This window comes from Trachypithecus francoisi, unplaced genomic scaffold (assembly GCF_009764315.1).
Source record: "Trachypithecus francoisi isolate TF-2019V2 unplaced genomic scaffold, Tfra_2.0 Lachesis_group11, whole genome shotgun sequence".
NCBI classification, from domain to species: Eukaryota; Metazoa; Chordata; class Mammalia; order Primates; family Cercopithecidae; genus Trachypithecus; species Trachypithecus francoisi.
In genome coordinates, this window is record NW_022681456.1 from 61,254,486 (window position 1) to 61,269,129 (window position 14,644).

The following is a 14,644-nucleotide window of genomic DNA, read 5'->3' on the forward strand; positions in this document are numbered from 1 at the left end:
ACAGCAAGTTTGCTTAATCTCACAACAAATAGTGGCATAAAGTTAATAGTATAAATAATTAATAATTTATCAATTCAGGTAACAAATATACACGGGCACAATCCTGTAGCAAACATTAGGGAAGACAGTAGTCATATACGGATGACACAAAGGCTTCTCCTCCACATCATCGAAGAACTATCGGGAACCCAGAAAAGTAACTGGTTGAGCAACAAGGTGACAATTACTGTGACACAGATCCATAGAATATCACCTTATTTTTGCTGAGAAGGACAGATAAGTCCTCAATGAGGGAAGGTGAGTAAAATCATACATTTTTTCAGTGTATGATAATACTCTGAACAGTCAAGTGGAATGAGGATAGCAAGAAATTTCATGTAATGGACAAAGTCACTCTTACTTGAGGTCATAGACTCTGCTGTGCCACTGTTTGGGGTTGAACTACTGCCTCCACTCCTGCCCCACAAGCTGTGCAGCCTTACCTAAGCAACTTAACCTCTCTTAATCTCAATGCCTCAGCTATAAAATGTCAACAAGTAACCACACCCACTCCATTGGTTCATTGAGAAGACTGATGGAGATCACTCGTAAAAGCATAAGCATTTCATAAATACTTGGTATTCTTTTATTTGTTATCTTTAAAGAAGCCAGAGTGCACGATGTGTTCAGGAGATTGAGAAAAGGTTGATATAGATTGAATAGCAAAACTATGGAATATTTACAATACTACAGTGATACATGAATAACCCTTAACTCCAAGTAAGAGCAGAGAATTTGCCTAAATGAATCTAAATTTGTACTTATTTATTCTTACTGTAATAGGAAAATTATCTCTTAAGCAATAAAACAAATTATAAGTATATATTCAATGAGATTTGCATGTTTTTCTGGTGAATTTATATAAATGATCACGAAATTATTTACTTCAAACTTTTAAGGCTCCCAAAATTGCAGTCGAAAGCATCCAAAACTGGAATTGAAAGCAATGTTCTGTCTTAGTGAAGAAGAAATCTAATTTTTGAAAAAGAAATTTATCCACTAAAATTAAATAAAATATTTCATCTAAAAATAACTTCTATCATTTAATGTAGATGAGTCAACAGATCCCTTCCTTTTAATTTCCATCTGGTCTCTGTTATTAGGCTATCACTACTTACTTGCTTTCTCACCATCATTTCAAACCCGTAACGATTTACATGAACAACTGCCTTGAAACCCCTCAGTCCTTCTATATTGTCTGGCTCTTTTATTACAATAAATACTATTACTTCTAAGACGCAGCTTAGTGCTCTGGTTAATGGTAGAGGCTCTGCAGACAGACCACCTGGATCCAGGCTGTGGCTCTGCCAATTATCAGCAGTGTGACCTCTCTGAGCTTCCATTTCCTCGCATTTAAAGTGGGAATACTTTGGGAGGCCGAGACGGGCGGATCACGAGGTCAGGCGATCGAGACCATCCTGGCTAAACCGGTGAAATCCCATCTCTACTGAAAAATACAAAAAACTAGCTGGGCGAGGTGGTGGGCGCCTGTAGTCCCAGCTACTCCGGAGGCTGAGGCAGGAGAATGGCGTAAACCCGGGAGGCGGAGCTTGCAGTGAGCTGAGATCCGGCCACTGCACTCCAGCCTGGGCGACAAAGCAAGACTCCGTCTCAACAACAACAACAAAAAAAATAAAATAAAATAAAGTGGGAATAATAATAACAATAATATCTACCTATATATCTTATAAAGTTGTGAAAATTAAATAAATTTCTATATATATAATAGAAAAGCATTTGGCTCCTTAAAAGTGCTTAATAATTATTAGCTAATGAAAACAGCTTTCTTTGAGTTCCTTACCCTTTCTTTGTGGTACTCAACACCTCACTCTCTCTTTTTCTGCTTCTCTTTCAGTACATTATCACATTAAATACATTATCCTTCTGGCTTTCTGGACTCTCTAAACTTCTGTGCCAAAGTAATCTTTCTTTCATACATAAAACTTTCTACAAAGACTTCAGATTTTACTGCAGAGCAAAAGCTACATATTAAACATTATCTCCACACATGATTATCTCAGCAGGTCTTTATGTAGCTCTATTATTTCTAAATTTTTGCCCAATAAGATGGTGCTATGGCATGGAAAAGCCTTCATTTATCTTTACTAGAACTGAACCCTAGTTCTTATTAACAAATACATTCAATTGGTACAACTTCATTAGCAGTTTCCTTGCTGATAAATTGTCCTTGCCATTCAATTATTAGGCAAATGTGTGCCTGAAATTGTACATGCCTGGTCAGAATGAGGCACTGATACTGCATCACTCACCAAATAAGAAAAATATTAGCAATGTTTTTGGTTTCTTTAGTAGCAATAAGGAAGGCAAAAGTCAGAGTATTTTTTTAAATAGAAAAGCACCTGAAATTTTTTCCTTACCCTCTATATACTTGTGTTCTCCCCTCTATATTGCTTGTTTTTACAAAAATCAATCTCTGTAATTTGATCCCAAACTTTGGCTTTGCTTCTATCAAAGTAATTATCAAGTCTTCTATGTGTAAGCTCATTATTTTGATGGATCAGGATCCTGCAGTGTGTAATATGCTTTTTAACATATGGAAGAGAATTGAATTTTGATTGAATACATAAACTGTAAAAGCAGTTTCAGGTCCCATGAAACAAAGCCTATTACTAAGATAAGTCATGTGTTAATATCAGCACAAGCATAACTAACCGGTTTCCCCTGATTATCTTAGAAGAAAATGTGGTAAATTATGATAACTAGGTAAGTAAGGAGAGTCACCCATGTCTTAATTGATAGCTTGTATAATTCTATTATTAAAATTAAAACTGTATTTGGATGTGAAACAGTATAAAATATTAAAGGAACTGAGTTTTTTTACATTTTAGTCTCAAAATTGAGCAAATTGCTTCAGTTTATGAGCAACATTTCATTTAATGACTATTCAAAGGAATAACTAATTTTAATATTATAAACATAATTATGAAAACAACACAAATATTACTATAGTACAACTAAAGTCTTCTACAAGATTGATATATATTTTGTCAAGAACAGTCTTACTCAGTGGAATATTGATTTCTGTTCTGCAGCATAAGCTTCTTATAATGAATAACATTCAAAAAACATTTTTAAAAGATATACTAGTATATATCAGGGAAAAATTGCCAATACTTGAAGGTAATTTCTATCAAAACTTAAATATGGCCCAATGGTCATTTTATAGAGTTCATTAATGAAATCGGGAAGAGACTATTAATCTTCAGTGTTAAATTGAACTTGTGGAGAAATTCATCAAGCTTATCCTGACTTAGAAATACCCTATAGCTATTATTGATAGCAAGTTTGGGAGACTAATTAGAACTCATATCCAAAGTCAAAGAACATAAGATAGAAATAGATTTTTTTAAATGTCCTAAATAAAAGACATATACATACTATGGAGTTTAATAGAGGAAGTCTTGCAGGCACGAGTTTTTATTGGGGAGATCCACAGGAAAACGTACCTGGCTAGGCTGAAGGCATCATCGATCAAGCCTGCTCGGTTACTCACAGAAAGAACCTAAGGCCAATTAGAAAAAATAATATGATAAATTAGGATTAAAATGGCAGATATTCACATATCAAAAAAGGTATTTGATAAGCAAATCTGGAGTGTACCTCATGATTCCGGATTAATTGATCAATTAATAATCTCCAGTTCCTTAGGTCATAGTTGACTCTAAAATAGCCAGTTTGATTGATGTTCCCCAGCAGCCAGCTTCCTTTGTCCAAATAGGTTATTCTGTGGTGCTCTGAAAACAGCATTTTTGGGATATATTTTAAATTTTAAGAGTTAAAATGAAGTATATTTTCTTAGTGCCAGATATAACAATACCAATAATTGAATGTCATTTTAATACCTAATTGAAGCCTACTCTTTAATTAATCTAATTCTAGATGCTAGAAACACCTTTAATGGGTTACTCACTATCATCTCAATTAATTGTTTTCTTATAATTAGCATTTTTGTTCTTGAAAAAACTCCATTACATATACATAATTTTCTTTCTCAAAGTAAGTGTAACCTAGAAATCTACCACTGTATTCAGGCAACTTCTAATTAGATTGTATGGGGATATGAGACTAGAATGAAAGAAGAGGTTTTAGATGCATATTCTACTATTTTTATTCAGTAAGAAAGTATTAAAACAATAGAGCTCATTTACTTGAAAGTCACTGGTGTTTGCCTTTTTTCGTGTACTTTCTTGAGAGAACTAATAAATAACAGACTTTTAAACAATGTCAATAATGCTAATAAAACAACACTTGCTTGTTCAAGATTTTAATATTTCCACATAGAATTAGAAACAAAGATAATAAATTCTGCTTATTGGGATCACTTTGGAAAATGGCAACTTTATTATCCTCACCAACTAGTTCATTAATAGAAGCCAGTAAAAAGTAAAAACTAGAAACAATATTATAACTTCTTACATATTTAACTCCTTCAAAAATGGTACAGAGAGGGACACAATTCACTGCACATATAGCCTTTATTGACTCCATGGAAACACAGTTGACTATTCTAATAATTATGTTGTTGATTTTCAGGCCTCATGTTGCATAAAATTTATACAGTGAAGTTGACTTTAAATGTATACACATACACACAGACATACATAGTCTGACATCCAGGTGGAAAAAAATCAAAACCACATGTGTCTACTCTAATTTCTACAATGACTCAGAACTATAAAAGGCATCATAAAAACCATAAACCTCTGGTCTGAGAAGGGATACATCTCTAGTTCTTACTCCAATGTCAAAGCTTTTACACATTCAGACTTCAAAATAGAAAATAAATTTTCCCTCTCATGTCCTTGAAGGAATACATTTACAGAGTACTCGCTCTCAAGTAGAGACCACACAAGAAGAGTTTATACCACAAAACTTATTGGGTGGACATTAATGACCACTCATTTCTCAGGTTTGGAATGAAGTGAACTAATAAACCCAATGCATGTTATAGATGATCAATTTTTTAAAATCTGCAGTAAAATAGAATGTACTTAAACCCCAAAGTATACTGAATATAAAAATTTAATGTTTATCATTTCCAGGATCACAACTTCCCACCACCTTTATAAATTGTGTCTATTAGAACAGATAAAGAAACAAGGCTCAGACAGGTTAATTGAATTATCCAAGAAAAGAAGTGGTTCATCTTATGTCTCCTGACTTCAGCGTCCAAATTTTTATTATGTTATATTCTATTGATACAAGATGGTATAACACTTTTACTGTAATATGATATACATTTTTCACAGTCTAATGTTGATTTGAAAGGCAGAAAATGGCACTGGAAAAAGAATCAGAGTACAATAGAAAAGCTAAATTCTTGTCTCAGCTTTCCTATACATAAGTGTTTTCCTATACATATGACATTGATTCTCTTTGGTCCTCAATTTCCTTACTTGTAACCTGAGGGACAAATAATGGCCCTTAAGTTTCCTTCCAAATCTATGATTCAATGGAAGAAGACATTTATGTATACTATTTTATATACTATACTTAATCCATGGAACTCAGAAAAATAAATCATCACATATCTTTTCTAAAATGCAAATAATTTCTCCAGTCTCCAAAACTATGATTGTATAGTTTTCAAAATTTAGTGTACTTATTCAAACAATTGCTACAAAAATTTAGAATTTCATATCTATTTTAAAGATGTAAAAATGACTACATAAATAAATAAGAAAATACCATTCTTTAAAATTAAAATAACCTCATAGAGATCTTAATTAATAATGTCTGAATTCAGAGAATGAAAATTGAAACTTAAATATTGAGAATATTGTTACTTTTTTATTATAAAAATATTAGTAACTTTGAAGGCAGAAATAATTAATCTCTAAGTGTCTTCAAGTATACTAAGATTTTTATAACAATAAATATTTAAAGTATACTTGAATTTACTTGAGCTGAGAAAAGTTGATAAATTTTACCTAAGAAGTGTTTTTTTTTTTTTTCAAAAAGTTACAATGTTAAAGCATCAAGTTTAATATATAAACACATACTTTGGATTTTTACAAGTTTGAAATGGTCATGCATTACTGTAACTAAATTATTTCCTGTTCACATTTTAGATAACTAGAATAACTTAGCCCCACTTGATTCGCTTGAATCTAATTTTTAAACTTACTCAATTTCAAAAACTTATAGATAGGATACAGTCAAATTTAAGTTAATATGTATATTAAAATAAGAAAATAATTCCTGTACTTTCTACACCGTCTGACCAGAATAAGAAAGACATTCTTCTATTGTTTTTAAGTATGTCATTATTAAATTTACTACTAAAACCTGAAGGTTATTACTGTTCACGAATATTTTTATGCCTTTGTTACAAATGAGATCGTTGGAGAAATGATTCCCTGAAAATTTTTGTAATAGATTTTTAAATATCTTTTCTGTTCTAGTTAATTATATCCCTAAAATGTTCTTCAGATTAACTGATGGCAAGCAATGAATTTTAAAGAGATCTTTTCCAATGGCCTAATGAGGTATGGTATTTGATGAGTACCATAATAAAATGTATGGAAGTTATATCTTGATGCTGGCAATAATAATTAAAAATTATATTTAGAATGTATCCAAAATGGCACAAGGCTTAGGCTATTGAGCTACAGAGTAGTTGGTATTTTATAAGATTTTATATTTTTTGCTTTCTATTGGAATAAAAAGGGAAAAGAGATTAGGTATCTCTATCCAATATTTGCCAGTTGCAAAGAATTCGAATTTTAAAAACTTTTTAAAAAGGTCAACCAGAGTAACAATGTGAGACAAACTCAGAGAAAATAATACATATTGGTTTTATCACTTGACTCTTGTGAAAATCAAATGAGGATATTTTGTAAAACCTATAAAGAATCATGTGCATATAATCAAAGACATCACATTAAATAACTGACAGATCCACAAAGCAATCTACCATAGTAATAAATCGTGTGTGTGTGTGTGTGTGTGTGTGTGTGTGCGTGCGCGCGCGCGTGTGTGTGTTTGCAGAGTCAGGTGAAGGGTAGGAAGCAAAGGAAGCCAACTTTATAAAGCCACCTCTTTACATAATCAACTGATATTTTGGACAAATTACTTCTCAAGTCTTAATTTCCTCATTTGTAAAATGGGGATAAAATAATACACATTTGAAAGGTTGTGAGTCTCAAATAAACCAGGGCTTCAAGAAAGCACTACTGCATTATGCTACTTTTCATGTTTGCTTTAATTTTCAGGATTAATGTCTCTTCTATTTTAATATTTTCTTTCCTAACATTTGGCATTACATTTATTCCTCTCCACCAACTGTTAATTGAATAGCCAGTCAACATGCAAGCTACTACATACACAAATGTCTGAATTTTTGGTATTTTCATAGTAAGAATGAAAAAGACAAACACTTCAATCTGTTTTCTAAAACTGAAAAATTGGTTTAAAAATTATTTTTAGGATAAAATGATTTATGCTTTACCTTAGCATTAATTAAATATTTATCTAAAGTACTTTCAAAAAATGAACTGACAAGAATATATGATGATCCAAATCTAATTTCTACTTTATATTATCCACCACTGATTGCATTAATATCATGGAGATCAAATCTATATCACTAATGACAATGAAAAACTACAAAAACATTGACCTGATTGTTATAATTAAATATGGAACTGTTTTACATATGTTTATAAGAATTGAGCAGAATTTTTTCTTCATGTTTTTGTAGGAAACAGTTTCCATTGTGATTTAGTTGACAATATTTTGAAAAAGAGGAGATGGGACAACATACAAAAGGAAACAAAAATTAACAACCTTTTCTCTTTTTTTCCTAATTTTTCTTTATTGTTAGTTTTTTATTAGTCATCAGAATGAAGGACTTCATAAACAAATTGAATACAATAAACTGGGACTGAAAAGGCAAACAGGAAAGTGCTCAGTCTTTTAGATGCCTCTTGTAAACTTTGCAGATTTTTGTATTTACAAAGTTTTCAGGAAACATTATCTTAGTATGGGCAATCTGCAAGTTTTAACATTCTAAATGTGACAATGTTATATCAAACAGAAGATAGTGTTATGAATGTGTCATTTTTCATTAAAATGTCCAAGTCGCACCTTACACAACTTTGGGGTGTGGGCCTGTGCCATTCATATCATAGCCTGTGCAAATAGTGCCTCCTAGAGTTACGTACTGCGCAAGCTCTGCAGCTGTGTATGAGGACCATACATATCAAGATAGGTGATATTTTAGGCAAACATATGGTTTGAACCAATACATTGCTTTATTCTGGAATAATAACGAAAGACTGTGAAGGAAAACAATCCCTCAAACATGAACTGTGGCCATTGGTCAAGAAAAGCTGGTATAGCTGGTGTACTATCCTACATTTTTTTTTTTTTTTTTTTTTTTTGAGACAGAATCTCTCTCTGTTGCTCAGGCTGGAGTGCAGTGGCACAATCTCGGCTCACTGCCACCTCCGCCTCCTGGGTTGAAGTGATTCTCCTGTCTCAGTCTCCCGAGTAGCTGGAACTACAGGCACCCACCACCACGCCCAGCTAATTTTTGTATTTTTAGTAGAGACAGGGTTTCATTATGTTGGCCAGGCTGGTCCCAAACTCCTGATCTCAAGTGATCCACCCTCCTTGGCCTCCCAAAGTGCTGGGATTACAGGCGTGAGCCACCGCGCTCAGCCTGGGATACTCTGTGAAAGATAAAAAGATATCATGAATAACAGCATGGAAATAACTAGGAATTGAGAAGAAATGGACCCGGAAAGGTATCCACCAGAATTACTCATCCTGAATCCTTGCACGATCTAAAAGTGAAGTTTTGGGAGAATCCTCATGTTTGATCAGTATCTTTACACTCTTCTCATTTTCCCATTTCCATTCTACCTTCCAAAGATAAATATTTTACCTTATTTGTGAAGACAGTTCTATCACATCTCATAGGAATCCTATAAAGAGATGACTTCTTTCTAATTTGGTCATTATAACAACTCACTGCTCTCCCTCATCATTTCACAACAACTTATGTAGATAACTACACGACAGGAAAAGACAAATATAAAGTCAAATAATACAGGAAATGTGGATTCAGAATCATGATATAAACACTAATTCCAGTAAGTGAAAGAATAGATTAAAATGAACAATTTAAAAGGAAAAACACCAACAAATTTTAAAGTATTTCAATACATTGCTACATTACATATCAATGTTTCATATATAGTGTATATAAATGAAAGCATATATTTTCATTGTATGTCTTTATGTGTTACAAATATAATAACATGAAAATGTATGTAAATATCTGCATGGAACTGTAAGTGTTCATACTGCTGATAACCAGATCTCATTTTACTGTAACAACTTTTTCTTGTATGTATACATATATGTATTCTGAGCACTTAAACCTCCCTTATAATAGCAAGCCTGAGAATAAGAAACTGTATTTGTTTATTTATTTATACTTCACCCTATTTCAAATAAAAAAAATTGTGGCTTTTTAAAATAAGGCTTATGAAAGAGCAAAATAACATCAATTAACAGCATCTGAGAAAGGAGTAGGAAAAACAATATCTGGGCACACTTGACTATCTAAACCTAAATGAAATGTTACATAAAAGATGATAATTGACTTTTTCTCTAACTCAATAGAAAACAGAAATAAAAGGGACGTGTTTCACAGTCTAGAATGAAGGTTATAGATTGGATTCAAAAAATAGCTTTCTGACAGTAAATTGAAATAGGTCACTATCTTATTTGAAGATATTTAGAAAGAGAATAGAATCTCATCTCTCTCTGCTCCTTGAGGTTTGACCCCACCTAAGAGATGGCTTGCTAACCTGTCCAAGCCCCCCACCTTCTGGCCCTGTAATTATATAATTCCACGGAGAATATTGCCTCTCTCATTCTTTAAAGAGACAGTCTGGTAAAGAGAAGATAGGAAAGTGGAATTAAAAATGAGACCTGTGTTTTCAGTATTTGGCATACTCTTCTCTTTGAGGTTATAATTATATTTTAATTACATGTGGAGTTATAAAGTAATACATTTTTAAACACCTAAGATTAGTATTACAAACATTTATTTTTAAGTTTTGTCTTTACCCTTAAAGAAACAAATAAATTTAGTAATTACAAAAACAAACCAAAATTAGACTATTTAGTAACTATCCTATATCTAATTTTATAGGGTTGATAATCATTCCTTTATATTCTCTTTCTAATTTGTCTTTACTCACATTTTATAACAGCTAAAACCAGAGGTTAAGTTGCTAAACAATTATCTGAAACCAGATAGTTCCTTAGGGGAGAATATATAGTTTACCTGATTTGTTCGACACCCAAATAATTGCTTCTGAAGACACATGGCTTCTATTTCCTACCACAATAGTTAATGGAATCTGCCACAGGTAACTGCAAAATAAAAGAGAAGCTTTAAGAATAAAAATAGCTATATCAAAACAAAAACAAAAAACATTTCCCATGCGCCTTCTGTGTGATTTTTACTACTCTCATTAGGTGAACTAAAAAAACTTCCAGTCATAAAAGTAAGGCATAAGTCAAAAAGATGAATTCACTCTTTCAATGCCATTAAGGAGACTTAGCCTCTATGAATTTTAATTCCAGTGCAAAGAGAACCGCCAACAAAAGCATTTATGTTGGGGGAAAAAGGTTTTGCATTTTGAATTTGAAATAAAAAGTAAGTAATATCTATACACCTGAACTATATTGATTAAGGTCTAAACATAACTTCTTTCTACTTGTTTTTATGTTAGATTAAGACACATCTCAGTGGCTCCATGCATTTACCTTTTAATATTCTCCTTATTTATTATCTAATGACTCTGTGGGACACTATTAATGTAGTTTACAGAAAAGTTAATATGACATATCTAAAGTTACTCCGCAGAAAAGAAAAAAATAAAAACTAGTCAGATTCCCATACAATCTAGATCAATAGAAAGAATTTTGTGGGACACACTTAATGCTCTGTTTTCTGAAATGAAATTTCTAACTTGATGTGTCAAAGCAGCCACCAACATGCAGGGACCAATCATGAAACTCATCTATTAAAGAGAAGCATTTTGCAACATTTACCTTTTTATAGGATAAAAATTGAGGCCTATACTTATACATGAAGTAATGTCAGTTTAATCTCAAATGAATAGCCAGAGATATGCTGGATGGTCTTACAAGTCCAGTGACTACATGACTATATTTGTTTCCTGCCTTGAAATATAGCCAGATTATTTCAATCTATCACTTCACCATTATCAATAGGGTAGCCAACAATTCCAGTATGGAAAAAAAATATTTTTATGTTTTAGAAATGTAAGAGATATTGCGTGACCTCAATAACTGTGAGAATAAATAAAGAATTAAAAAATGTTTGGGAAACATGCCTGGGGGTAATAAACATTATAATGAATATGTCTTTTGGGGAGTGAGAGAGGAGGACATCTCCTGTGAATCTGTCGTGTGAAATTTGACTGTTTTATTATTCCATGTTTTGCATTCACAATAAACAGAATTCAGTAATAGTAAAGAGTTCAAATGGAAGGTTGAAAGAAATTCGTAATTTTATACCAACTCCTATCTCCAGTATGGAAAATCAAAATAATATGTTTACAGTTCTTGATTTTAAAACTATATCCTATACTTAATGAAAAAAAAAACATTTGGAGGGCCTAACTATGTGGAGATACTACGCTATACTAATAATGACTGCATACAATCGGTCTAGTAATACAACAATTTATAATAGCAAAATCTATATTGACTCTTTAGACAGTAGTTCATGAACAACTCATGTAAACTCTTTAACAAATACTTCCAAACTTTCAATATAGGTTTAAAAATATGCCCCAGATATTTAATAACAGATTTACTGTCAGGAGGAGACAAAGAACTGATCCATTTCATTAACAGCTGTTCTCTTAAAAATAATGGATCTTTTTTGCTTAATTGGAACACTTAGTTAAGAGACAATGATGCTCAACTCTGGGTCTGATTCTCAAATTAAATGATAAGCTCATTTTTGTGTACTTAGGTCTTAAAACGTCTGAAAATAGGAGGCACTTCTACTCTAAATCATAAATTACTATTGAATCTGATTGAATGGACTTGGAATAAAATGAAATAAAAGGCATCAAACCCATCTATAGGTAAGACAGAATAACTTCATAAACTTGACTTTAGTACCTATCCATATTGAGCTGGGTCAGCTAAATTGTGAAGCCAAATAAGTACTGGTTAAAAGGCAAAGAATATATAAAATTGAGGATATTTAAAAATTCTCAAGGATAATTGTGTCTTTTTTGTAGCATAATCATAAAATGTTTGTGAATCATTGTTTGCCCCTAATATAAATAAACAGAATTTCCATGTATTTAAATTATTTATTCTAAGTAACTAGAGATTATGATAAAAGTTGGTTTGTTTCTATATTTGGGTTTTAGAAAAAATATCTCTAAAATACAGGAAAATGATTCACATAAATACCTGCATGTCAATACCATATATATACAGCAAATTTCCTAAATGTCAGACATTGTATCACATAGCTGTTCAGATACAAGTTAACTATAAGGTTAACTAAGTTAAACTATAAACCTTATAGTTATAACTATAAGGTTTGGGGATACAAACTTTGAGGCAGTTTTTTAAAATTAAAAAAATATATTTATATACTTCCTAAGAATATTTTTGTTCCCTATTCTATGTGTGTTTTTGTGTATGCACACACATAACCAAAATTTACATATAGTAACAAAGACAAATTAAAAGTTCCAAGTTAAAAGCATATTTGAAATTTGTATTTACTTTTGAACTACTGTACTGTCAATATATTTCACAACTTTCCAAACATCATATATGTGGACTTTTCATAAATTTTGTTTTAAAATCAAGGAAAGCCTGATAATTATGTTGCTTTGTGATTATAACTTAAAAGACTAGAAGACCCTAAACATAGTTTAGTGAAAAGCCCTCTGTGTTGTAAAGAAATCCAAGATTGCAATGGATTATGTTTAAAACGATATTAGAAAAAAAAAACTTAGGAAATTAGATTGTGTTCTAGCTGTCTCAGTTTTAACTTGAATTGTCATCATGTTATTTTAAGCATAAAAAAAGACCTCCCGAGATATTTTTTTCTTTAACAGTTCCTGGGACTACCTCTCTTCTCAGTCGTTTTCATTGTTATAATAAAGCAACTTTTACTCTAATGATTATATTAAGGTAGCAAAGAATAGGTGCATATAAACCTGAATGAGACTTTTTTTTATAAAATAGCATCAAAATTAATGAAGCATTTGTCCAGACTTTGTGAAAAACTGGTCAGATGTCACTGTCATCAGGGCATTAAGAGAAGGAAAGTATGACTATGTAGATTAGTAAAATTCTCTGCAGCGAAGAACACTGAGAAGCTCCTCAGTGTATAGGAAGACATTACTTTACATTGCAATGCATTAACTGTATAATGAAAAGGGCTATGCAAATTCACAACTTCCCAAGTATCAAAATTCTAGAACATATTTGACACTCTGTTACACATCAGCTAACTTTATGTGACTATTTAGTTATGTAAAGATCTTTCCTTTCTATGTTGTAATACAACTATTATATAATTACTGGATTCACTTAAAATGTTCTAGGCATATTGCAATGATGTTCTAGTGTTTCTTAGAAAAATGAAAAGGCAAATAATTGATTTTTCTGGCTCAGAAAATATACAGATTTCACAGGATTTCTGGAATAGATAGGCAGTTGGTTTTACTCTATCAACTGTTTGCATTGTGAAATAGAGATCTAGGAAGGCTATATACATAGGCCAGAGAGAATTGTATTGAAGCTTTGACCAGGATGTTATAGTGAATTAAATGATCAATAATGTAAAATTGCAATAATCCATTTTCAGCTACAAGGTCTATAATTGCAAAATAAATAGAAAATCATTTTTTAGACTAACAAGATGTCCTGTATTATCTTACTCTTAATATTTTATATGCTAAGTTCTCAGAGTTCAAAATCATACATATGATTTTATAATTCCAGAAGACAAACCGACAAAGCTGTCTAGATGTTACATATGATTATACAGCCTGGGAGAAATTCTTCCTTTAAAGAATTAGACTCCTGGCTGGTACATCTGATGTATGTTATAGGTTGACAGAATATTTTTGTTCAAAATTTGTTCTGTCATCTGCGTGTCCTTTATGTTTTTCTGCATCAGTGATGCTTGTGTCACACTGATCATTCTCAAAGGCCTGGCCCAAATCTCTCTAACTTTGCCACAGTCAAGTAGTTTTTATGTACTTCCTGGCAAGGCCAGAGTTGATGCCTACGCTTGTGCTTGTTTTGCCTTGGGCCAGACATTAGAAGATTAGAAACAGCACCTGGCAGATGTGGGAAACCCAGGCTGGGGAAAGAAGCAATGACAGAGTCAGCCCCTAACAGTGGTGACAGTGTGGCAGGGTACAAGCACATTCCATGAGTCTACACAGTTGGATTGCAAAGAGTAGTGTGTTAAAGGTAAATATAGAGTGTATATGGAAAGATACAAGACACTGCTTTCCTAAATCGGATTCCAAATGTAGTCACGAGAAAC

The 14,644-nt window shown here is 32.1% G+C and overlaps 1 protein-coding gene across 1 annotated transcript in view; it reads right to left on the minus strand.

Moving 5' to 3' along the window:
- Positions 1–14,644, minus strand: part of TRHDE (thyrotropin releasing hormone degrading enzyme) — a 421,266-nt gene that overhangs the window by 97,201 nt on the left and 309,421 nt on the right. The window contains exons 10-12 of the mRNA XM_033221251.1: positions 10,364–10,452; positions 3,661–3,794; positions 3,507–3,562 (exon numbers count right to left, since the gene is read on the minus strand). Of these exons, the coding sequence (XP_033077142.1) occupies positions 3,507–3,562; positions 3,661–3,794; positions 10,364–10,452 (279 nt within the window). The remainder of the gene's footprint in view (positions 1–3,506; positions 3,563–3,660; positions 3,795–10,363; positions 10,453–14,644) is intronic.